At 47.0% G+C, this 26,529-nt stretch overlaps 1 protein-coding gene across 1 annotated transcript in view; it reads right to left on the bottom strand.

Annotated features, from left to right (window-relative positions):
* LPCAT4 (lysophosphatidylcholine acyltransferase 4) overlaps window positions 1–26,529 on the bottom strand; it is a 539,966-nt gene that overhangs the window by 159,741 nt on the left and 353,696 nt on the right. The window contains exon 7 of the mRNA XM_078644815.1: window positions 24,666–24,700. Coding sequence (XP_078500941.1) covers window positions 24,666–24,700 — 35 coding nt within the window. The remainder of the gene's footprint in view (window positions 1–24,665; window positions 24,701–26,529) is intronic.

Genomic DNA, 26,529 nt, shown 5'->3' with positions numbered 1-26,529 from the left:
ATCGACATCATGGCATCCTTATACGCCTTAGAGGCGAAAGCTGGACCCTGATCCGAATGGAAGGTACCACAGGCAAAAATCCCTACAAAGACGCGCAAATCTCTTATGACAGTCCGTGAATCAGTGCTGCGGTGGGCCCAGACAAAGCGTGTGCATGAATCAACTGCTACTAAGATATACTTGTACGCAGTATCAGAAGAAAAAGGACCGCAGTGATCTAAATAAACGCATCCTAGAGGCTTATTAGATATGTACAACTGTGTCTGTGGCGGACGCGCAGCAGTTGAAGACTTAATCTGCTGGCAAATGTCACATTGAAGGACATAATCGCGCGTCTGTTTGTACAGTCCCCGCCACCAGAAACGCTGTTGTAACTGAGATACAGTGGCCGAAACGCCCGCATGCGCAGACGCAACTCCTTCAGGAATTTTCACATAAGGAACCTTATCGGGACTTAAGTGGGATGTGTACTTCGAAGGGAACCCCGCAGGATATTTACCTCCATTCTCAGTGGCAGCAACAGCCGCCAAGATATCATCATTAATCTTACTTTTGGACCGTGTAACTGCTGCAACTAAATATGTTGATACTGCAGATTTCACGGTCTCATCAGCAAGCGAGTTGCCAACAGCGTGTACTCCCACACGCTGATGACCTACAGTGTGAATTATAAACACGAGTGGCAACTGCTCTTTAAGCTCAGCCACTCGGACCCAGATCATTTTATGTTTCATTGTGCTACCCTTGGAATCACAAAAGTCATTTTGAATCCAAAAGAACAAGTTTTCATTGTAAGACTGAACACAGTAATAAGAATCACTCACAATAAGTGTCGTCACACTAGGATCTGCGTACTCCAATGCAAGCATCAGAGCACGAAGCTCTGCCAACTGTGCGTGCAGTCCCCTACAGTCTGCGTGTGCACAACTCTGGACTTGAACTCATCGTTCACCATTGCACCGACCACAATGGCGCAAGCGGAAACGTAGGCGTGTTTAGAGCCATGTGCAACCTGCGCCGAGCCATCAGTGTAAATGATACAATGGAAATCCTCCAAAGGTTGCATAGCTAAAGGAGCTGGATGAACGAATTCATACTGTAAGTACTCCTGCGACCGTAAGGTGGCGTCAAAAATAAACGTGACATCCGGGGACGTCAATGAAGCAGCCTATTGTATCCATCGAGGGTGCAAAGCTTTTGAATTAGGTACACTGGCTTTCGTAACTGCCTCCGAAGAAGGACACGGGGTAACAACCAACATGCGTTTTCCCTGTGACAGAGCACGTTCCTTAAGAATCGCCATCTGTACAGCCGTCAAAACTTTCTCCACAGTGGAAAATGGCATTTCAGCCGATGTGTACAAGTGTGACTTGTAAGCAATAGGTACTGTGTCTCCTTCGTTAAAAGTCAGGTAAGTGAAACCCACCGTCCCAGGGATGATTCTTATCACCAGGTTGGTGTGGTTGTCACGAGTCAGTAAGAATTTAGAAGCGAGCAGATCGGCCTGCAAAGATTGCAGGATAGCTGAGTGCTCAGGCAGCCAGCATGATTTGGAAAAAGTAGGTTGTATCAAAGCATACAAAGGCTTGATACGCTGGGCATAATCAGGAATGTATGTTCTCCCGAAATTCAAAAATCCCAGCAAAGACTATCATTCTTTCAGAGTTGTCGGAGCGCACAGTTGTGCGCATTTCTCCAAGAAGTGAGGAGCCAATCCTCTACCTTCATGGTTGAGCTCGTAGCCCAGGAACAACACTGTATACTATGCAATGTGCGATTTTGCAAAGTTGAATTTGTAACCCATGTCTGCAAAGCTACAAATTAAGCGGTCAACTCGACACAGATGCTCCCAAAGTTCGTCGTCTGTGAGATAAATGTCATCCACATACGAGCATGCATTAGGGTCGATTCTCTCCAAGAGAGAGAATGCGGGCAGTAGAAATCCCAGGACTATTCTTATAGCTCATAGGTAAACGTCGAAATTGTTTTTGGACACCGCCTCAAGTAAAGGAGGTCCATTGGGAACTTAGACCATTTAAATGGTGGGCATAAAAACCATTGGAAATGTCAAGCGTGGTTTTAAACCGCTTACGCACAAGACTATCCACTAAAGCAGAGCCGTGAGTATTCTGTACTGCACAGGTACGGCAATGCGAGTTTAAATGCCGGTAATCCAATACCAAACGATACGATCCGTCAGGCTTGGTCACAGTAAAAAGAGGGTTATTCATTGGCGACGCACATGTTTCAATCACTCCTTGATACTCTAATTGTTCAAGGATTTCTGCAAAGGAAGCCGTAGCTTCACGTCTAATGGGATATTGAGGTTGCGGCTGTGGCTGAGACCGCAAAGGAATCTCGTGGTGTGGGGAAAATGTATCCCACCCACAATGTGTTCGGTACAGAGCCGACGCCAGAGCCTTAGCCCACTCTTCTGCAAAATTCAGTGCATGCTCCTTCGAGACTGTGTGCGCGAAACTAGGGAGGATTACCTCCTCCTCTCGCGGACCTGCGAGCACAAAAGGGTGGGGGCCAGTCAGCCTCCGCTAACAAAATGTCAGTAGTAGTCTTAAGATTTTCCCAAAATATCCCTTTTATGGTACTCTGTATGTCACCCTCTATCAAAAGGACAATTTCATAAAGTCTGTCAGGGGGAGCAACTCTAGTGTCTGCTGTTTCCACTACAACATAACGGTCAGTCGCTGTTACCTTCAGTAGTGAACGCAGGGCCTCTCGCACTATGGTAATCTCCGCCGCGCTGTCCAGCAAGGTCAGAGCCCATGTCAGATTCCGAAGCCGCGTTCTCACTATCTGTGGCATATCTCGCTGTTAAAGCGGCGACTTTCTTCTTTTGAAACTCGGGTCTCTTCGGTGTAGAGCCGTCCTGCTTTCCTGCACAGTCTTTCGGGCGGGGCTGGTCGCGTCCTTGCTGGCCACCCCGACCACTGCCGCCTCCTCCACCACCGGTCGCCGAGGCCGATGAATCCTGAAAAGTACGTTCTGTGGGGGCAGGCAATGGAGACGCAGGACGAGACTCCTGTTTCTGTTGCTGTTGCTTTCCCTGTTTTTGTTTTTTAAGCCAATTTTGTTTTTTGGTCTTGGTCTGGACATCAGTCTCCGACTTCTGTCCTTGGGGTTGGTTTTTCTCTCTACTATTGCGGCCCACGGTTTTATAAGCCGCCACTATAATCCTCGCTAACTGACGGGGTTTCTCGGCATCGGGAAGCGCATGCAAAGCATTGGCCACCTGAAAGTAAAAAATTGATACTTGTATAGCGCACTACTCACCCGCAAGTTCACTGCATCTCCCTTGACATTAGCAAGTACGAGATCGCAAACAACATCAAAGGAGCCACACAGGCGCATACCCAATTCAACCGCAGCCTCAGGTCCGTGCTCGTCTTGAACATGCTTAAGGACCGTAGGCAGGACAGTCATAGACGGAGTGCCGTAACACCTCGCATAGACCGTCGCAAATGTTCTGCCCCAGGTCTCGCAGTCACCAATTTCAGGGGTCAAGTCTTTAGGTAAGATTATCGTCAGAATCCTGTGTTTCTCACCAGGAGACGTGTTAGGAAATACTGCTTCCAGCTGGTCAAATTTCTCGGCAAGCCAGAAAGGAAAATCATCCTTATATTGGGGACGCCTGCCCATCACTGCATTGACCATCACGGGACTGAGCTTCATGCCGCCCTGTCCGGCAGGAAGCGCCGCACCACCCGGGGCCCCGCCCATGAGATTACGGGTAATGTATTGAACTAACGACCGAATAACGCTAATTGAGACTACATGTAGTCGTCTTAGCTCAACAACGGTACATTTGTCGTGTTGAGGATGAGGAGTAAATCCAGCCAAAACAGGACAATTTGCGCCCGGAATGGACAAAGGACCTAACCTCGGAGCTGCCAAAGTGCGGGGGAGGGCGCCACCAAACCAAACGCGATGCTGCCAAGTATCAATAGGTACTTCCTGTGTCCTATATGGAGTATATTCATTCGGCATAGGAGTGGGAGTGTACGTGTGGAACACACCTGAAGTTCCGTCCACAGCCGGGAAGGTCACCCACGAGTAAAATATTTCGTACGGGTAAGCCACCGCTGCACTCACCACCAATATCACGCCATGCCATCCACGGGAACATTATACTGCAGCAAATGGTTGGCCACCGCAATGCGACTATGCTGCGGAATGTCCACCGCGGCCATAACGACACCGAAAGTTAAAAGAACAAAGTAAACTTTGTAGCACAACTGGGTAGTAATTCAAGGAAACCGTTTAGAAAGATTCAAGCTTGAAAAGACCTATTACATAAATAGGTAGGTTTTTTCCGACACCACCATTTTTCGGAAATGACAGTGAAGGGGTTAAGGATCGAAAGATGTACTACTCAAGTGTCATGTTATAAGACCACCGAAACGTTGGGCGCCATGTAGCAGGGATCCTGTTCTCCTACAGCACTGTGCATAGAGACTTGGAACCTCAGTAAATTAGGGTGTGCCAAAACTCACCTTAGTACCCAAAATCCCCTTACCTGACTAGGTACAGTGTCTCATTGGTCATTACAAACTCCCAATACTTAGACAAACCAGAACATGGACTTAGATTACCTCAGGTAACGTGGAACACATGAACACGGGGAGTAAATGAGGACACAAGCATATTTGAAATGTTTATTTACTAATGCAGGGTTCTCAAAAGCAGTATCTTAGATAATACCAGCAAACATATTATAAGAAGCAAAGTAATCAGCATAGTTACTAGTCCATAGAATGCGAAAGGTGACAACATGCTAAAATGCTGAAATGAATCAGGTTTAACAACACCTAATTCTCACCCTCCCTAATTAGCATATTATATTATATCTAAGAAGGGCTCATTGGGTTTTAGCAGGGCGGCCCCATACCTCAAGATCCTAGTGGTAAGGGATCACATCATCTTCCACCAGCTCTCTGCATGCGAAGCACCATCAAGTGTGTGTGGGTGCGCTACGTGAAGCAATATATAAAACGTGCCTAAAGCCAGAATTTGGCTGCCGCTGCATGTATGTTATGTCTAGGAAGATGCGAAGATCAGACCTCACAACAACCACTGTGTCGAGTTATCCTTGAAGGCTTCAGCACTCACTGTACAGACACAGTTCACTAAGCAAAGTTGATATCAGAGTAATAACATATTATTCTCGTGTGAATCGAAGCCAAAACAACAGTTTATGTGTCGTGTGCAAAAGCAGCAGAAAGGAAAAATGGCGTTTAAACTTTCAATAAGCTCATGCTAACTTAACACAGCATATAGGCAAAGCGTATCTATATGACAAAATAACCAGTCACAGAAGGTACATAAGGACAGTGTGCAGACATGGTGCTGTTGAGCTGCCCCTTGGATGCGTCATATACATTGAATGCAACCACAGGCAGCACAACCTCTCTTCTTCTGTTAGTGGGAAACAAGTCATTCAGGAACTCTAAGAGAAATCCGCTATCCCTTTCATAGATATGGGGTTGCATGGAGCTTAAACCCTAATTTAGTATCAGATGTGTATACAGTACTATACAAAATAAAGACCCGTTATTTGGGAAGTGTGTGGATCAGTTGTGGCTTACTTCGCATCGGACTGCATGGAATTGACATGGCCCAAACAGCTGAACGTGCTCTACATGAGGGATACTAACTGGCGACTTGGCTCGGGTGAGTGAGATTGGATGAGTGGATGATTAGCATATGACCAAAAAGGAACTGAAGAACTAGGAGGCCTGGAGGGTTACAGGACTTAGCGTAGATTGGGGCAGTTGAAGATTGGACAGGTGATTTTTCACATTCTTTTCTCTGCCTTAATACATCTATATTTAGCATTTGCAAAGTGCGCACACACACCTGAAGGTATTCAGGCTTTGTGGAAAGATGCTACTATGTAGGGAGGCTCGGCTGTCCTAACAAACATATAACAGGGTTTTAAGCGTTTGCCTAAACTCTAAATGTGGAACTCTCTGTCTCAAATTGAGGTGTGGGAGAGTTTCAAGTAGGACAAGCAGCAGCCACCAAATCTTTCCTAGATATGGGGAATCCTGTGCAAGCACAAAACTGGTCACACTCACATTTCATCCAGCACTATGTAGGAGAATGTGATTGCCTAATAAGTCTGGATAGGGAGCATGAGTGGTATAATGGGCAATACACACGGCTCTGAAGTGAATTCGCGATGCTACTGGTAACCAAAGTAGCTGTTGGAGGAGTGGTGCCAGCAAATACAGGTTGATAGGTTTAACCTGGAAGCCCGCTTCTGGATCCACTGGGGGAGTAAACAAGCTTTGGTAAGACACAGGACTACGGAGTTACAATAATCAAGCCTATGTTTATGTTTATAGAGCGCTCGATTGCCGTGACGTTTTGCGCTAGAGTATGTGGACAGGATCTGCGCCCTATGTTAACCTGGGACCTATGTGGACGTGAACAGCCATGTCCTTCAATTGGGTTAAAGTTTCATGGCCGTAGGCATTTTATTCCATGGCTTTGCTGCGCAATTCGATAGAGTCCTGCCCCCCCCCATCTTGCCCGTCTGGTCTTAGTGATTTTAATAAGGCCCAGACTGGCAGATCTGAGGGTGTGTGGGGGGGATGTAGGGTAGGAACATTCTTTGGATGTCCTCAGCACCGCCACCATACGATGCCATATGCACAAGGCACAAAGCTTTAAATTCCACCCGCTGCTGAACAGGAAGCCAGTGTAGTAATTTAATTCCAGCCGAAGTTGATTGTCCTTTGGGTATGCCTAAAAGTAGTCTTGCTGCGGCATTCTGTAAGGACTGCAATTTTCTCATCTGGGACTAGCCAATGCCCATAAAAAGGGCATTGCAATAGTCCAGCCTGGACAAGAAGAGTGCCACCATCATCGTCTTTTGCAATTCTTGTGAAATGAACGGAACGATTTTTTCAGTGTTTTTAGTAAAAAGAAGCAAGAGGAAGTGAGACTATTTACCTGGGCAGAAAAATTCAGTTGGTCGTCAAAAATGACCCAGAGGTTCCTGACCTTGGGGACAGGGCACAGGCATTCCTCTGCCTCAGTTGACCACCAGGAATCATTCCACAAGTCCATCACCTCCGTTTTGTCGGTGTTAATTTTCAGGAAGCTATGGTTCATCCAGGTCATGATCTCAGTGAGACAAACATGAAACCTGGCAGCCGTGGGCTCAGGATGATTAGTAATGCAAATGACAAGCTGAGACTCATCAGCATATGAGACCAGGGCAAAACCATGCCTCCTGATAAGTCTGGCCAACGGGGTGACGTAGATGTTAAACATTGTCGGTGATAGAGCTGATCCCTGTGGGACGCCACATTGAAGTTGGAAACTATCCGATTGCAGACCATCCAGAACAGCCTCTGCTCCTTCGCCTCCAAAAAGGAGGATGAGGGCCAGGGCAGAGTCCTACACCCCCAATTCCCTCAGCCGCTGCACTAACACCATGTGATTCACAGTGTCAAATGCAGCCGACAGAGCCAGGAGTACGAGGACCAGTCTCCCCCCCATCCACCACTCTTCGGATCTCTTTGGTTGCAGTGACCAGGACTGATTCAGTTGAGTGGCAGGACCGGAAACCATGCTGTGTGGTATACAGTAAATTATTGGCATCTAGATAGTCAGTCAGCGCTTTGTTTACTGACTTTTCCAGAATTTTTGCAACTTTCGGTAGACCAGCGATAGGGCGATAGTTTTTTGATTTGGTTGGGTCCAAGTTCAGTTTTTTAAGAATGGGTCTGATGGATACTTTTTTCCAGGTTTCTGGCTTGTAGCCCGATTCCAAAATTTGGTTAATAAGAGGTGTGAGATTGTCGCAGATCTTCTTGGCAGACAAATGCATGATGGCAGAGGATTTTATGGAACGGAGGAGTTTTTGTACCTCAGTGTTTGTGATGGTCTGGAAGCAGGACAGTTTACAGTGAGTTGAAAGTACCGCTTGCAATTTATCTGGTCTATCCTGAAACCCCGGAGTACTCAGAAGATTGTTATAGATCCCTTGTACCTTAACATGGAAAAATAGGGCCAGTTTGTTACACATAGCTTGGTCTGGTTTAAAAGCATTGTCCTGTTGCTGTTTGGCCAGCAAATTGACAGATTTAAAAAGTTTCTTAGTGGAGTTTCCTGCTTCCTTTATCTTGATTGTGAAAAATAGCTTTTTTTGCGGCAATAATTGCTTCCTTGTATTGTTGGCTAGCTAAATTATAGATCGTTTTCTTTTCACTGCTGTAGTCCTGTCTCCAGAGACGCTCAGCTCAGCCTAGACTCAATGAGCGCTGTAACTACTGTTAACCCATACTCCAGTGAGAGGTGATTTTGCTAAGTTTGCGAAGGTGGAAATCTCCGGCTGAGGCCACAGCGGTCTTCAATATTGTGTACTTTATTTCCAATAAAGGATACTGATACTGATGACAGCATACTTTTCTGAGGTCCTTTTCCCTGCTGTGGCAGCCAGCAGGGCCATTTTTAGCAGACTGGAAAGGAGCGCCCGCAGAGGGCACAATAAGATGGTGCATGGTCATGAACCCCCTTCAGTGGCAGAAGGAACGATATAGGCGATGCATTTAACGTAAGGGCCCTCCAGAAAGGGGGAACATCAAACATGACAACATACGATGAACTCCTTGTGAATGATGGAGAAAGTTTCCCATTCCCATATCACAGGTTTCGCTAAGGAGTAATTTGCGAGCTTAAGTAGCCATCCTGGGTCCAGCTCAGTGAAATAAATTGGAGATTTTTGAAGGGTTCAATTAATATATCTATACCAAATTTGAGAGGCGCGTGTTCAAAACAAAAATGTATATATGTTCAGAATTTATAAGCTGAAGCTTGAAAAGAAAAAAAAAAGATTGAATTTCCAAAATATACTTGAAGCTGATTTTTGAGTGATAAAAATGAAACCATGTTGGGGAGACTATAACTAATGTTATTAATTTGCTGCAGGGGCATTGCAGCTATGGGTGTTATGTATTACCCATGTAGAAGAAGTGTACCTTGACACAACATTTTTTTACAATACCACTGTTGTTAATCTTGAACATGGTGGGTACTTGCCTGATGTGGTTACTATTACTTCTGTAATATTAGTAGCTCAGGAGTATTTTCACCCAACATAATAAGCTCTTATTAGAGAAAAGCCTGGAGACACTTGGTATATCATGTTTTCGTTCTAGTGGGCCCAAGGAACTGAATTAGCAGTCTATGTAATAGGAGTACCCTCTTGCGGCTAGAGGACGTAGATTAGTGCTGTGGCTATCGATAGCCAAGCAGCGCAACACAAATGAACATTTGCCACTGGTTTAAGGTGTAAAACGTATGGTCCAGGTAACAGGAACTCAAAAGTTTGTTCTCCTCTGAAGCAGGACGTTTGAAATGGGAATATGTGTACTTCGAACTCCCTGGCGCAATTTTAGCCATGAACCAGTGTTAGACCTGTCTGCTTCTGGGAAGACTCTAACCACCATGATTTATTTTTGTCCCCCTTAGCCTCCCAGACTTTCTATTTTTATTTTTACATATGTCCATCAGGAATTTTTTTAATGCTGTCAGGAGGCTAGGTGCTCCTTGGCGATGACGCCATTTTTCCCTCATAACCTGTGAGGCCTAGTCAGCCCCCTTGAAAATCTAGGGATCTCAAGAAACCTAAGATGGTGTCCACCAACTGCCATAACGGACACCACTGGAGGACAGGTCCATAGGTTAACATTAGGGAACTTTCTAGAATACCCTAGAGAATTCTGCAGGTCTCAGGCCACCCTATATAAGGCCAGTGACCAGCAGCCATTTTGTGCTGACCCCAGAGTAGAGGAGTGAGGCAGTGGTGAGAGGAGGTGGACACACTGAGAGCAGCTAGTTGTCATTTGAGGCTGACAGTTACTTCAGAGGATTGTTCCCCCTTTAGCCCTTGACCGATCCCTCTCTCAAGACAACAGTTATTGACCAAGAAAACAAGCTTCGTGAGAAGAAAAACCCTTCTGGATCAGCATTCCTGTAGAAACTGACAGGATCTGCTTTCTGAAACTCAGTCTTATATGCCCTGCCCAGCGCTGCACCTACCAGGGTAGCGAGTCATTTGTGGTCCCCTTGGAGCGCCTTGAGGTGGTTGGGGAACTGTGGAGCCTGGAGCACCTGGAGGAGCGAGTGCCCGATCTGTGAGGTACTTCTTCTGGAGCCGGGGGAGGAAAGCAGCAGCGTGTGAGGAGCGGCGCAGTGTGGTCCGTCTGCGGGACCCCGGGGGCACCAGGCGCGTCAGGAGAAGCGAGGAAACGCTTCCGCGCAAGCCAGTAGCGCGACCGCTTCTTTCAGCAGGAGGGGCCTAGGGTCGAGCAGGCCCAGGGGTGCAGTGTTCCCTGCGTGACGAGGTCCGGGGAGGAACACGCAGGCGCCGACGAGCAGCGCGACCTGAGAGGTGGAGCCATTGCGAGGAACGCGCATGCCCCAGAGATCAGCGCGTCCATCGGGTTGCCTGAGGTGGCGCCAGACGACTTTCCGGAGCGCCGCGTTGACAGCGGAACCCCCTACTTGTGAGCGCTTGCTGGAGGAACTAGCGCTTGGGCAACCGACCGCCCATCTAACCCCTGGTGATCCGCAGACGCAGGAAATCACCGCGTTAAGCCTGAAACGAGGCCCCCTAGCCAGCGCTGACAGGAGAACGCGCGCTTGGGCTGAGGAGGCCGGCAAGGCTCTTCCCACGTCAGTGCAGGGAAGCAGCTGATCGGGGGAGCTTGAGAGGCGGGTACCAGCTGAAGGCCTATGGACTGTGGCATATCTGCCACCCAGACAGTAAGGAGAGTGGGAGTGTGAAGAGGGAAGTGTTGGGTAAAAAGGGATAAAAGGTTGACAGCTATTTTAAACAGGTCCATAAGCAGAGAAAAGGGCCTTGACCTTTCTACTTCCCTGGAGATTCATTCTGTGACAAAGGAGAGAAGGGGTTAGGCAACGTAACCCTAGATGTGTTAACATAACCAATGAATAGGTAGGCTGTAGTAAAGAGTTATTGATGTCATTGTGTATTAATGCAAAATACCCCTGTAGAGTGTGAAGTCTAGGAGCTTCAATTAATTATCCAAGAAGTTCTTTGAATGTACTGCTGAATTCTGATAAAAGTATATGATTTACTGCTTTTTCCACAGCTGGAGGAGTGAAAACTATTTTCTCTAGTAAAAGTGCAATGTTTATTCCTAAAAGCAATTGATGTGATAACCTGTATGCTTTCAAATCCAAAGAGCCATATTATTTTTATAAAAGGTAACGGTATTTTTGCAAACAAAGGTGTTGTGTCTTTATTTTAGTGGTTCATCAATGTGTTACTGTGGGTAAGCTGTGTAAGTACTTAGCCAACGCCTGGAGTTAGCTGTAGACCACTACTGTGCCAAGCTACCATATGTAGGCTTGGGTAATCTAGGTCCAACATAATTGGTGTTTCAGCGGTGGGATCACGGATTTGTACTTACACTCACTTATTAGTAACACAGTGACAACCACGAGACCCCACCTGGAGTTTTCTCCCTGCGGCCCTCCTAATTTATATTTTTGATTTTTCTAAATTTACTTCTGGTGGTGGGTGGAGGTTAACCTCAAGTCACTTCGTGGGTTTCTCCTGTGAGTAATTTTATACCATGGCAAAGCTGGAGGTGAATCTTAAAGAGTTGGAAGCCAATACTGTGGCCCAACTCAGGGATTGGTGTCAGCAGAACGGGGTATTTTTCAATAAAGGTGCCAAGAAAGGAGAGTTGCTGACAAGCATAAGGGCATGGTTAGAAGCTCGCCTAAGGGAGGAACCAGAAATGGAAGTGGGTGATGGGGACACTGTTACTGAGGCTGCATTGCTGAACCAAATGGGGAGAGGGAATCTTCTGACAGGTCCCAGGTTACCTTCAAGGGCAAGCAGCAGTGTTTCAGACAGGGGCTTAACCGAAGCCGAGCTGGAAGATAGGAGGGAGGAGAGGAGGTTGAAAATAGAACTAGCCAGGATGGACATGGAAAGGGAGGATAGGAGGTTGGCACATGAGCGAACCATCAAAGAGATGGATTTACAAGCCCTAAACCGAGGATCCCCCAAATCAGAGAATGGTGGCAGCGATACCCAGACCAACATCAAAGAACCTAGACCGTACCTACCAAAAGATATTATGGCTTGTTATGTACCCAGTGACGACATTGCTAAATGGCTAGCCGCCTACGAGGTCTCGCTAAGGGCCCATGGGATTCTGGAAGTCCACTGGGGAGGTGGGTTATACAAATACATGCCCCCCACTGGCAGGGATACTTTGTTGGCTCTTGACCAGAGTGAACAGACCTACTATCCGGCTATGAAATCAGCGCTGCTCAAGAAGTTTGGGTTGACCCCTGAGAAATATAGGCAAAAGTTCCGGGGCAGCTACAAGCTGGGCACGCAAAACTGGGTAGATTTCTTGGACTACTCCAGGAAGGCCCTGGAGGGTTGGGTAAGAGGCAGCGATGTAGGGGACTATGAGGGACTATATGACCTCATACTCAAGGAACACCTACTCGAGAAGTGTCTTCCCGAGCTAAGACAGCATCTGGTGGACAGCAAGCTGACCAGCCCCAGGAAGCTTGCTGAGGAGGCGGACATCTGGGTTAGTACCCGGGTGTCGACTAAGGGGACTGGAGGGAATTCCCAGAAGCAAGGACAGGGCGCCCCCCAGAGGAAAGAGGGAGGGGAAACTAAGAGGGAGTTCTCAAAAGGGCCACAAAATACTTCGCAAGGAAGGGGCAGAGGATTCATCCCCAAGAGTAACCCCCCTCGCAACCCTACCCCTGGCCAAAGCCAGCAGCCAAGGGTTGTTCATTGTTTTGAGTGTGGTGGTGTGGGACACTATAAAGGAGATGTGAGGTGCCCAAAAAGACCACCCCCTCCCACTGGAGGAAAAGCCCCGGGAATCACTAGTGTAGTGCTCGGGGAGGAGATACCTTTGGTTAATGGAGGGGAGCGGGCGGGTGTCACCTTAGTGTCCCTGGGAGACAAAGAGATGGTTCCCAAGACCCAGCTGCCCTCTAATACTACTAAGTATGAGCAGTGGGTCACCATCAATGGCCGAAGAGGGGAGGCTCTGAGAGACACAGGAGCCAGCATGACTATGGTAAGGAGTCAGCTGGTGTCTCCAGAGCAGGTCATCCCAGATGTACTCCATCCCGCCGTAATGGCTGACGGCAGATTGGGCCACTATCCTGTGGCTCAGGTTCCCTTTGAGTGGGGAGGGGTTGCAGGTCCACTTCGAGTTGCCGTAAGCCCTGCCGTGCCTGTTGACTGCCTGTTAGGGAATGATATGGAGCACAATGCTTGGAGGAGGGTGGAGTACCAGACTCACTCTGAGATGCTGGGACCCCCTGACTGGACTTGTGTCAGCACAAGGTCCGCGACTGCCCGAAGGGGGAGTTCATTGACGCTGGAGCCTGGAACAATGGCCCAGCCGGCTGCCAGAGAGGAGAAGGACAGGAGGCCGGAGGACCCTGCCTCGACATCTCCACCTCGTGAGACAACTGGACCACCTGCGGAGGTGGATCTGGAGTCCACCGGGGAGAATGTTGCTTCCCTGGAAAACCTACCCATCCCCACTGAATGGCATGTGGAGGGAGGTCCTTCCCGGGAAGAGTTCTGCAAAGCTCAGAAAGAGTGTCCTACTCTTGAGGGGCTGCGGCAACAGGCCAACGCCCAGGCAGCGGGAAACATTGAGGGGAGCTACCAGATTTACTGGGAGGATGGACTCCTCTACAGTGAGCCCAAGACACCTGGCCACGGTTCAGCCAGAGCCTTGGTGGTCCCTCAATGCTTTAGAGCCTTTCTACTGGAACTGGCTCATGAGATACCATTGGCAGGACACCTAGGACAGGACAAGACCTTTGCCCGGCTTGTCCCCCATTTCTACTGGCCTCGAATGAAAGTGGCGTCGGATACATATTGTCGGACGTGTGTGTCTTGCCAAGCCAGTGGGAAAACTGGGGTGAAGCTAAAAGCTCCCCTGGAACCACTACCCGTCGTTAGCACCCCCTTTGAGAGGGTGGGCATCGACATTGTAGGGCCATTGGATCCACCAACTTCAGCTGGACATCGGTTCATACTGGTTTTGGTGGATCATGCCACCCGGTACCCAGAGGCAATACCTCTGAGGACCATCACTGCACCTGCAGTGGCAAGGGCCCTGATGGGGATTTTCACCAGAGTGGGTTTCCCCAAGGAGGTCATTTCCGACAGGGGGACTAACTTCCTTTCAGCATACATGCGGGCCATGTGGAAGGAGTGCGGTGTTACCTATCGGTTTACTACTCCCTATCACCCACAAACCAATGGTCTTGTGGAAAGGTTTAACAAAACCTTGAAAGGTATGATACGGAGTCTTCCTGAGAGCCTACGAAAGAAATGGGACATCCTCCTACCCTGTCTCTTGTTTTCCTACAGGGAAGTGCCACAGAAGGGAGTGGGCTTCAGCCCCTTCGAACTTTTGTATGGGCACCCTGTAAGGGGACCTCTCAGCCTGGTGAAAGACGGATGGGAACAGACTCCCAGGAAGCTTCCCCAGGACGTGGTGAGCTACATGCTGGCCTTCCGGAGCCAAATGGCTAAGTTGTGGAAGCAGGCTTCAGACAACTTGGAGGCCAGCCAAACAGTTATGAAAGAGTGGTATGACCACAACGCTCACCCAGTGGAACTGGAGCCTGGACAGAAAGTGTGGGTAATGGAACCTGGAGAGCTGAATGCCCTCCAGGACCGTTGGACAGGCCCCTTTGAGGTTTTAGAGAAAAAGGGGAAGTCTACCTATTTGGTGGATCTTAAGACCCCAAGGCAGCCCCTCAGGGTGCTGCATGCCAATCGTCTCAAGCCACATCATGAGAGGCCCGAGGTTGTCTTAATGCTGGTGACCGATGGAGCAGAGGAAGAAGAAAGTGAACCTCTCCCTGATCTTCTCTCGTACAAAGAAAAAGATGGATCAGTGGAGGGAGTGATTCTCTCGCCATCCCTGACTCCTGAACAGCAAAGTGATTGCCGCCAGATCCTGGAGCAATTTTCTCCCCTGTTCTCCCTTGTCCCAGGTAGGACCCACCTGTGTACCCATGACGTGGACACAGGAGACAGCCCACCTGTGAAATCTAAAATCTACCGGCTGTCGGACAAGGTGAAGGCCAACATCAAAAGTGAAGTCGCCAAGATGCTGGAGCTAGGGGTGATTGAACCTTCTGGTAGCCCTTGGTCTAGCCCGGTGGTTTTGGTACCAAAAGCTGCCCCACCAGGCATCACACCTGAATTGAGATTCTGTGTGGACTACCGAGGCTTGAACTCAGTGACTAAAACTGATGCACATCCTATCCCACGGGCGGATGAGCTTATTGACCGGCTGGGAGCTGCCCAATACTTAAGTACCTTTGACCTAACTTCAGGGTACTGGCAGATTTCCCTTACTGAGGAGGCGAAGGAAAGGTCAGCCTTCTCTACACCTGAGGGACACTACCAATTTCGTGTGATGCCCTTTGGGCTCAAGAATGCCCCTGCCACTTTTCAGAGGCTGGTGAACAGGGTCCTTTCGGGAATGGAAGCTTTTTCTGCTGCATACCTGGACGACATTGCTGTCTTCAGCAGCAGCTGGGAGGACCATTTGCAGCACCTGCAAGCTGTTCTTCATGCCCTGCAACAGGCTGGCTTGACCATCAAGGCCAGCAAGTGTCAGATCGGACAAGGGTCGGTGGTGTACCTAGGTCACTTGGTGGGCAGAGGGACGGTGCAGCCCCTCCAGGCAAAGATTGAGGCTATCATCGCCTGGGAGCCCCCCAAGACTCAAACAGAGGTCCGAGCCTTCCTGGGCCTCACTGGATATTACCGTCGCTTCGTGAAGGGGTATGGCACTATTGTGGCCCCTCTCACTGAGCTTACTTCCAAGAAGCAACCCCGACGGGTAGTCTGGACGGAGGCTTGCCAGCGAGCCTTCCTGACCTTGAAACAAGCATTGTGTTCCGCTCCCATTCTCAAGGCCCCTAATTTTGCTAGAGAATTCATTGTCCAAACAGATGCGTCAGAACATGGCATTGGGGCAGTGTTATCGCAGCTAAATGATGAGGGCTTGGATCAACCCGTGGTCTTCCTGTCCAGGAGACTACTCCCCAGGGAAAGGAGGTGGAGTACAATTGAGAGAGAAGCCTTTGCGGTGGTTTGGGCTCTGAAGAAGCTGCGACCATACCTGTTTGGTTCGCACTTCCTAGTTCAGACTGACCATCGCCCCCTTCGTTGGCTGATGCAAATGAAGGGGGAGAATCCCAAGTTGCTAAGGTGGTCCATCTCCCTACAGGGAATGGACTTCAGGGTGGAACATCGACCTGGGGCAGACCATGCCAATGCAGACGGTCTATCCAGGTATTTCCGCCTTAGTGATGAGGACTCCCAAGGGGTTGGGTAGTTCTCCCCACTTTCAGCTGGGGGGGACGCGTGTTAGACCTGTCTGCTTCTGGGAAGACTCTAACCACCATGATTTATTTTTGTCCCCCTTAGCCTCCCAGACTTTCTATTTTTATTTTTACATATGTCCATCAGGAATTTTTTTAATGCTGTCAGGAGGCTAGGTGCTCCTTGGCGATGACGCCATTTTTCCCTCATAACCTGTGAGGCCTAGTCAGCCCCCTTGAAAATCTAGGGATCTCAAGAAACCTAAGATGGTGTCCACCAACTGCCATAACGGACACCACTGGAGGACAGGTCCATAGGTTAACATTAGGGAACTTTCTAGAATACCCTAGAGAATTCTGCAGGTCTCAGGCCACCCTATATAAGGCCAGTGACCAGCAGCCATTTTGTGCTGACCCCAGAGTAGAGGAGTGAGGCAGTGGTGAGAGGAGGTGGACACACTGAGAGCAGCTAGTTGTCATTTGAGGCTGACAGTTACTTCAGAGGATTGTTCCCCCTTTAGCCCTTGACCGATCCCTCTCTCAAGACAACAGTTATTGACCAAGAAAACAAGCTTCGTGAGAAGAAAAACCCTTCTGGATCAGCATTCCTGTAGAAACTGACAGGATCTGCTTTCTGAAACTCAGTCTTATATGCCCTGCCCAGCGCTGCACCTACCAGGGTAGCGAGTCATTTGTGGTCCCCTTGGAGCGCCTTGAGGTGGTTGGGGAACTGTGGAGCCTGGAGCACCTGGAGGAGCGAGTGCCCGATCTGTGAGGTACTTCTTCTGGAGCCGGGGGAGGAAAGCAGCAGCGTGTGAGGAGCGGCGCAGTGTGGTCCGTCTGCGGGACCCCGGGGGCACCAGGCGCGTCAGGAGAAGCGAGGAAACGCTTCCGCGCAAGCCAGTAGCGCGACCGCTTCTTTCAGCAGGAGGGGCCTAGGGTCGAGCAGGCCCAGGGGTGCAGTGTTCCCTGCGTGACGAGGTCCGGGGAGGAACACGCAGGCGCCGACGAGCAGCGCGACCTGAGAGGTGGAGCCATTGCGAGGAACGCGCATGCCCCAGAGATCAGCGCGTCCATCGGGTTGCCTGAGGTGGCGCCAGACGACTTTCCGGAGCGCCGCGTTGACAGCGGAACCCCCTACTTGTGAGCGCTTGCTGGAGGAACTAGCGCTTGGGCAACCGACCGCCCATCTAACCCCTGGTGATCCGCAGACGCAGGAAATCACCGCGTTAAGCCTGAAACGAGGCCCCCTAGCCAGCGCTGACAGGAGAACGCGCGCTTGGGCTGAGGAGGCCGGCAAGGCTCTTCCCACGTCAGTGCAGGGAAGCAGCTGATCGGGGGAGCTTGAGAGGCGGGTACCAGCTGAAGGCCTATGGACTGTGGCATATCTGCCACCCAGACAGTAAGGAGAGTGGGAGTGTGAAGAGGGAAGTGTTGGGTAAAAAGGGATAAAAGGTTGACAGCTATTTTAAACAGGTCCATAAGCAGAGAAAAGGGCCTTGACCTTTCTACTTCCCTGGAGATTCATTCTGTGACAAAGGAGAGAAGGGGTTAGGCAACGTAACCCTAGATGTGTTAACATAACCAATGAATTGGTAGGCTGTAGTAAAGAGTTATTGATGTCATTGTGTATTAATGCAAAATACCCCTGTAGAGTGTGAAGTCTAGGAGCTTCAATTAATTATCCAAGAAGTTCTTTGAATGTACTGCTGAATTCTGATAAAAGTATATGATTTACTGCTTTTTCCACAGCTGGAGGAGTGAAAACTATTTTCTCTAGTAAAAGTGCAATGTTTATTCCTAAAAGCAATTGATGTGATAACCTGTATGCTTTCAAATCCAAAGAGCCATATTATTTTTATAAAAGGTAACGGTATTTTTGCAAACAAAGGTGTTGTGTCTTTATTTTAGTGGTTCATCAATGTGTTACTGTGGGTAAGCTGTGTAAGTACTTAGCCAACGCCTGGAGTTAGCTGTAGACCACTACTGTGCCAAGCTACCATATGTAGGCTTGGGTAATCTAGGTCCAACAACCAGGATATGTGGTTAACATCTAGGGTGACCAACCGTCCTTAAATTTCACAGACGTCCGTTATTTTAGTATGACTTCTGTTGTCAGTCATTTCTTTTACGGACGCCTTTGGTCGTAATTGTGGGGATTTCAGGAAGCGATACTGTTCCCCTGCGAGAGGCCCCATAAGTTTAAAAGTTTTCACTCTGGGCCAGCTTACAAGTATCTTTTAAACTGTAGAGGTTGCCTGCAGCAGCCCCTCCCAGACCTCGCACAGATTGTGGACTGGCCCATTGTCATTCTGAGACTGCAGCTGATTATCATATATAGAATGACAATGGACCCTATTGAAGTGACAGCATGTGGTGTGCCTTGTCCTCCATCAGACTGGGGCAAGGCATTCTGCTTTTGTCTTGGAGCCATGCAGGAGAAACTTAAACAAATAAAATAACTGTCGGCAGCAGAGCAATCATTTGTGCAAGACCTCCATCTTGATGTCATCTATAGACCACATTGTCAAGGTGGACATTTGTAAAGGGTAGAAGTGATAATCGAGTTACTGTCAGCTACAGGAGATGTATTACTTTTATAGAGTTTAAAATACTCTCCGATAGGACTGGGGGTCTCAGGATTTTATTTTGTAAGAAATTAGCTTTAGTGACTTATAGCAATCAATGGTTTGCTTGTAATTTATTTTCTAAAGAGAAGCTTGTCGGTATCAACTGATTTTGCAATCCATCGATCTATGATTTGTGCATTTCTTGGAATCAGAACAGGAATTGGACTTGACAGGGAGGTTCCCATTCTGCCACATTCACTTTAATCCATGTCCTGTCAGCCTCGCCTGTTTCTGGGCCTGAGAGGTGGAATTGGAATTTATCTGAACATCAAATGTGATCAAATTGTGAATATTCTCTTTGAAATGAATGCATGCTTGTGAGCTAAACACTAGATTAAGAGTATGGCCGTTGGATCGTAATGGCATTCACATTACTCCTGTCTTGAAAAGCCATGCCATAAATAAAACAATTTATATAATATTTGTTTTAATTATGTACTCTCTTTTTTCTTACTGTAGTTTTCCGTTAAATCGTTGAATAATGCAATTAGAGCAAAAATGTTGCCACTATTTGACAAATATCTCATTAGTTGAAAATAATTGTGTGAAGTGAGTTAACAAATATGCACCAACACAAATTCCTATTTTAGAAGACTGAGGCGGAATCTATCCTGCAACTGAAACATGTATATTGCTATCACTTGCAAAGCGATATGAGCCCTTTCTGCAGTCAAGATTTGTGCTAATGTAACAATCTACATTAAATAGTCTTTTTTTTATTTGTATGTTTAAGTTTTACTCTTAAATGTACACTGAAAAAACTCTTCCAGTCCCATGACATTAAGAAGCACTTTGCTGAATAGCCCATTGTATTCATGTTTATTCAGAATTCTTTTACCTTGCACCTTATATTTATTAAGGGATAATATTTTCAGGGACATCAGAAACTAAATTGAGTACTATTTTAAAAGTGATTACTCCATCACAAAAATGATGTAAGGACCTATTTATTTTTACAAGAAAATAGGGAACATAGTAGGCAAATTTTCCACCAAACCAAGATACCGTTGAGGAAACAGTGGTTTACCTTTATAGATGTAATGAGACAAAGAAGTGCATAAGGTCTTTATGACCATGACTTCTGCTCCATCTGATCTTGCTCCAGTTCACCACCTCAAAAAGGTGGCAGAGATTCGTATACCTCCACTAAGCTGTGCAATGCTTCCTTACTTTCAGGCTGCGTACCACAGGCATGGAAATTGACCATGGCTACACCTCTCTAAAACAACCTTCAGTAGATCCTAAGGTGCTATCAAATTATCGGACAATTTTTCTTTTACCAACATACACCAAACTTACTGATGGAGTTAAGGAAACTTAATGCAAATGTTCATGTAAATCAATCTGGCTTTCGAAAAGGTTTCAGAACGGACACAGTCCTTATCAAGCTATAACGCACAAGAGAAAAGGAGCAGTATGTGCCCTGAGTTTGCTTGATTTGTCAGCGGCATTCAATTCCATCCCCCCCTGCCCTCCTCCTCAATGAAAACAAGTTGGTATAGCAGGAATACTCTTCAGTTGGTTCTCATTTCTCCAGGATCGGTGCCAAACAGTGAGACTGGCAGGCTACTGCTCTTCTCCCAAGGGCAGCACTAAGAGGTGCCACAGTGATCAGTCCCAAGTCCTTGATTGTTCAACTTGGATGGAGCCCCTCTGGCAAAATTGATTGAAGCCTTTGACATCTCTTTTTTTAAATATGCTTAAGACACCAGCTAATAATCATGCTAGATGAATTTCCCATGAAGGCTGTTTTAACCTCAGAAATTGCGTAAAGGAAGTAGATAGGTGGATACATTCCAACTCTCTCCCCTTAATGGAGGCAAAACGGCAGCGTGTGGGTTTGCTCCTGACACAGAGTGGTCTGCCGAGTGGAGGCCAGAAGAGCAAGGAGCACTGCTAATCCCGGTACCCTGGGGTGACCAATAGTCTGTTAATTTCACGGACCCGCCATTATTTTAGTAAGACGTTCGTTGTCCATCATACTTTCCTTACGGACTAAAAAATTAAGAACACAGTGACACGTATTGCGAAGGACCTTTGCAAAGGTTAATTGGAAACCTTTCTTTTTCATATTGCTATATTTGGGTGTTAAACTGGTACCAATGAGGAGCAACCTATGCCCAGAAAGTTCAAAAATGAAAAAATTATGTAGCAATGCATTAACAATATTTGCCGCATTACGCTGCATAATTTCCCATCTCTTGCCAAATAATTTAGGCAACCTTGCAGAATAACTTGGCCCTCCCCCTACCCCCCCTCTCCTACTGCATAATTCTAGTGGCCCTTTAAGAGTACCTACCATTATGGATGACCTGTGACTCCTACAACGTGCAGCCCTCATTGTCTTAAGTAACATTTCCCATACACTGATTTACACACGTACATGAGTCACTGTCCCTGACCAATAAGTGCGTGAGCTAAAGCACTCAACACCCTACACTGGGCTAAGTAGCACTGTTAAAGAAATTTAATACACACAAGAGTGAGTCTATGTAGAAATGAAGAGCACCATTACATGATGATAGTGAGGGAATCTGTGCAGAGGAAGAACTTTGGTTAAGGGGTGTAATGATGGCCTCTGCATCCCATGAAGTGCAGGGGGCAACCCTTCAAGAGAACTCCAATCCTTCAGGAGGCCCCCATACAGCCTAAGGCCACTCTACATCTGTGAGATATGGGAGACTGAGGAGCCCCTCATCTCATTCTGCAGTGGGCTGCCATAGTTTTGCGTTATGCCACTACTTTTGCTTGAGGGTGCACCAACAAAGACTGTCAGACCGGGTGCCACAAGCACGGACGCCGGCCCTGCCAAGGTTGCAGCTGTCATTTCTGCAGCTTGGCTATGCCCCAGGCCCTGGGAAAGAAGCATTTCAGCAATTAAATGTAGGAAAGAGGAAACAAGGCATAGCCTATGAACGGATGGATTTTATTTTAACCTATGTTTCTGGGCAGTTTTTATTTCACCAATTCCAGTAAACAGAGGGCGAAGAGCACAATTAGAAATATCTAATATACAAAACTGGTGTGCATTAATCACAAACTCTTGTAGTGCCACACTGTAACCTGCCAGATAAATGCTCCGAGCTGGAGCCTTGGATACATTTCTCCCTCATTCTTCGAAATAAAGCCTTGTTTTTTACAAACAAACTGTGATTTTCTATCTGTATCTATTTATATGTTATTTCTACAGTTTGAGCCTAGCCAAAAAGGCAGCGGAGCACTGTACAATGCCCAAGACAAAATGTATGTCTGAAAACCTGTGCCAAAATTATAATGTATTTACTAACATTTCATGCAACATAGTACAGCAAGTACAATTCTGCGCTGTGTTGCCTGAAACGGAAAGAATACAACATCACCGTATTCTCAAAGATATGGTGCAGTTCTGCACTCTCCTAGTACCGGGGCTCTTGAGGCTGCCTACTGGCAAGACATTGTGGTCAAGTACGTTTTTGTGCAGGAAGGGAAAGCCATCCTTTGCGGTTATTTCCGGTTTGAATGTGTGCTGCAGAATGCAGCACACATACAAAGAGGAAGTAATGAGGAGAAATAAAGATGGTTTTCCTCGTTACACTTACCTCAGATAGGCACACTGTTTTGGCACAAGCCCATGTTTACTAGTCTCTGTAAATATGAGTTTACATTGAAAATCATAGGAACTCCCATGCACCATCCTTGTAACGCCTACCTGACCATTCTCTAACTTTGCAGTCAGAGAGAATAGTAAAGTGGATTACCGGACAGTCTCGTTGTGGTGGTAAAGAGCGTGTGAAAAAAAGGCTGTAAGCTGTCTGTTTTTTTGTAACACTCAACAACTTTTTAATACCTGTTAATGAACTGTGCAAATATTTCATAACATATCAGAAGTTAGGAAACCACACATACATACAAGACACTTTACTTGGTGAAGTTCAAATGATACATATTTGCTGACACCACATTTCCACATATTATTGTTTGTGTGCTACATAGTTTTAGCAGTAAAACTGCATGTTGGCATTTTCCTGTCATTTCAATGGAAAATGTTCTGTATGTAAAAGACAGTGCCTCCTTCTGACCTACAATAATGCCTCAACAATGAATAAATGTCTAGTCTGTAACTCACTGCTGTGTATCAATGTGAATCTGCCGTTTACAGCTCAAAGAAATGAAGCAGCCCAATCAGTATACTATTTCCCATATACAGGCAAAATAAGGAAGATTGTTATATGGCTAGACAGGGCATTATATATGTCAACTATCTAACCGTTCTAGCACACAATAATACAATAACGCTCAGTAGTCTTCATCCAATTATAGCTAACGCAGGCTAGTTAATAACTCCCTTTTCCTGCTTGATGCTCTTACCCTCATACAAGACCTGGTTGCTATGATTCTGATCCATCAGTACTGTACAGCCTCTATACCAGTCATCACCCGCTGAACAGACATGGAATACCTGAAGCAATCTGACACAAAGCTGGCCACTCGTAGGACTGCACTCTGGTCCAGCGGTGCAGGCACCAATTTGCTGCATTCCATGCGTGCTGCTTTACATCTCACAATGGCATTCAGATATGAGATGCCAGTAAAAAAAGTCCATCCGAGCAGATCTTCCCAGCCACTTCTCTCACCAAACATGCCTGCGTAGGACCATGAACTGTAAACAAAATATCAGACTGGACAACCCGGTGCATTAACCATATAAATATATTATGACCAGATGAAATACCACAAAAAGACCTGCACAGTTGCTCAAAGGTGTGCGCATACTAAAAAACTGTGAAGTGCATGATTGTCTCAATCTAATATACACTTATTTTGACTTGTACTTATTTTGGTTGTTTATTTACTTACTTGCATACTATTGTGCGACCTACTCTGATATGTCTGTAAAACGTATGTTTTGTCCCCAAATTTCGGTCCTGACTTTTGACCATGTTGTGTTGCTTCGTGGCTTCGTGAAGAAGAAAAACTGGAAACAGGAGCTATTCAGGTAAGTTTAATGGAAGTAAGCAACCTGGCATCCGACCACCTCGACAGTCCAGTGCAACTGTCAACCATCGAGTGCCGTCAGCCCAACATTCGGGTAAAAGGGACTTAGAACTATAAGTACATGCAGAGAATCTATTGACAGGTAAGATAAGATATCATAACACTGTCCTGAATTTTTGCACTCAGCGTCCAGAATTTGCACCCATTCTAGTAAGTCACCCTATTAACAACGCTCTATCGATTTTGGCTATATATGTGAAAATACGCTACTGGTAAATGGTAACACACTGGTTCTGGTCGGTGGAAAATGAAAAAGGCTATGTGTAAACCACGCGCTGCTTCCAGTGTCCGATGGCTTGAAAAAAACACTTGGTAATACAAGTTTATAAGAAAGGCCTGTCCGATTAATTAAATGGCATTTTATATGTGATTTGTGTACCAAAAGGTTCTATTAGGGTCAAGAAAATGAAATAATAAGCCACTGCGACACATAGATTTAATTGTGTAAAGACAAACCCCTTTGGTTGGCTCAAGTTATAAAATGCCACTTGACGTGGTGGCCCTGAATGGAGGACGGCACCGCCACCTTGTGGAAAATATCAAGTGACAGACAGCAAGGTTATGAAAATAAGGAGTAAATCAATGGAAACAACTTACACCCCGTTGCCTTTCCATGTCCAGATGGTAGCAGGCTGGAAAACAAGAGACACGTATAATGATTAGGACGGGAGGCTTAGAACGTTCAGGCTAGATGCAAGGCACTTAAACACCACTTCCTCTTTGAACAGATACAGATTTTGAAAACCAACATCAATACAGAGCCTGGGCAACATTGCCTTTCGAATCTCCAGGGGCCCCACAGGACTCCCTCAATGTTTACCTCATATGCCACTCTCCTGCCTCATTTGACGACCTCCCTCCGACCGTTAATCGCTCAACCGCCCACACAACTTTTATTCCAGTCGCCGAGACCAACTGGTTTACATGCATCCGTCTTACATACTTTGCCCGTGGGCGTCTCTGCCAGGGCGTTCAAGAAAAGGGTCCTCCTAGCAGGTAAGAAAGGCTTCCCTTGTCTGCGTAATCCCCAAAGTCCGCGCCACTACGGCAGCATGCTTGTCACGCCCACCAATGCCTGCTCCATCGCAGAAACGTGGTGCACACCTAGCAACGCCGTCACAATTATGCACCAAATATGATGCTGCCAGAAAAAGTCCTCAACCAATTCCGTGCACCTGCCTCATTCACTGGAACCGAGAACTTGTACAACTACCTCGTTGAGGTAAAGCTCTCAGACGTCAGCGAAGACTGTAAACAAAGCACTTCGCGGCATTAAATTCATTAACACCTCCCACGTCAATGAAACAAAACGTCATCACTATTAATATTTAACTCACAACTAACTTACCTTATCCACTATATGGATTGAGCTTCACACCATCCCATTCTAAATGAGAGCCACCCACAAAACAACATAAGTACTGCTGGACATGCTCAAATCAGTGGCATAACAAAACGTGAGGGGGCACCCCTGCAAGAAAGTCTTAAGGGGCCTTCTCACCCACACCAGTAGGGGCTGAGCCCCCCCCAGTATGGGTAAGCCAGGGGAACTCCTCACCGTGGTATCTGCGAGGGGCCTCTGTTACGCCTAGGAGTGGGAGGAATTTGTGTAATCGCGTTACGCAAATCTGAGCGAAAAGGGAACAAAATCTCAGCGAAAACGCAGAAATTCCAAGAACACGCGGAATTGGTTGTTCGTGATGCTTTTTTCCTGTTCACAATTTCTGTTTGCGTGCTGGGGGGGGGCGAATATCTTGCTAACACGCAATTTGAGAATGTGAACAAGCAAATCATTTCGCGAAGTCGCAGAACGCAGAATTGTGGGCAATTTTGCGTTCTCTGCGGAACCCACATTCCTCAAATTCCGCGAGCCGAACGGAATTTACCGCCCAGGTCTAGTTACGCCCCTGGATCAAATCCCTTCACACACTGAAATCCCCTGTGATAAACACTGAAAAATACTATAGCACACACCAAATCTAACCACAAAAGAAAGCAAGAAAGGTAAAATATGTAGGAACAAAACACAGCGCACTTAAGACTACAGACCGTCCAAAACTGCATGTACAGTAGGACAATAAAGGAAAATGCTACTTACCAGTGTGCATCTGTTCTTGGCATGTAGAACTGAGAGTTGCACACTGTGCATAGATCGCCACCTAGTGTTGGGCCCGGATGTTTGCAGTTTGTTGTCCTGAAATGTTTTTTGGAAGTCACCAGATAGGTGACTCCTCCTTTGGACCACATTGCGCATCTGCATCCCCAGATTATATTTCGCCATAGGGAAATGATGGAGCTTTGCAAGAAAAAGGAAGGATGCCCATATAATTTGTATCTAATTAAGATAATACTGAGTAGCCGGGGGGGCGTGTGCAACTCTGCAGCTCTACATGCCAAGAACAGATGCATACTGGTAAGTAGCATTTTCAGTTCGAGGCATATGAGCTGCAGATTGCACACT

This window comes from Lissotriton helveticus, chromosome 5_1 (assembly GCF_964261635.1).
Source record: "Lissotriton helveticus chromosome 5_1, aLisHel1.1, whole genome shotgun sequence".
NCBI lineage: Eukaryota > Metazoa > Chordata > Amphibia > Caudata > Salamandridae > Lissotriton > Lissotriton helveticus.
The sequence above is the reverse complement of the archived record's forward strand: the minus strand, read 5'-3'. Positions and strand labels throughout refer to the sequence as shown.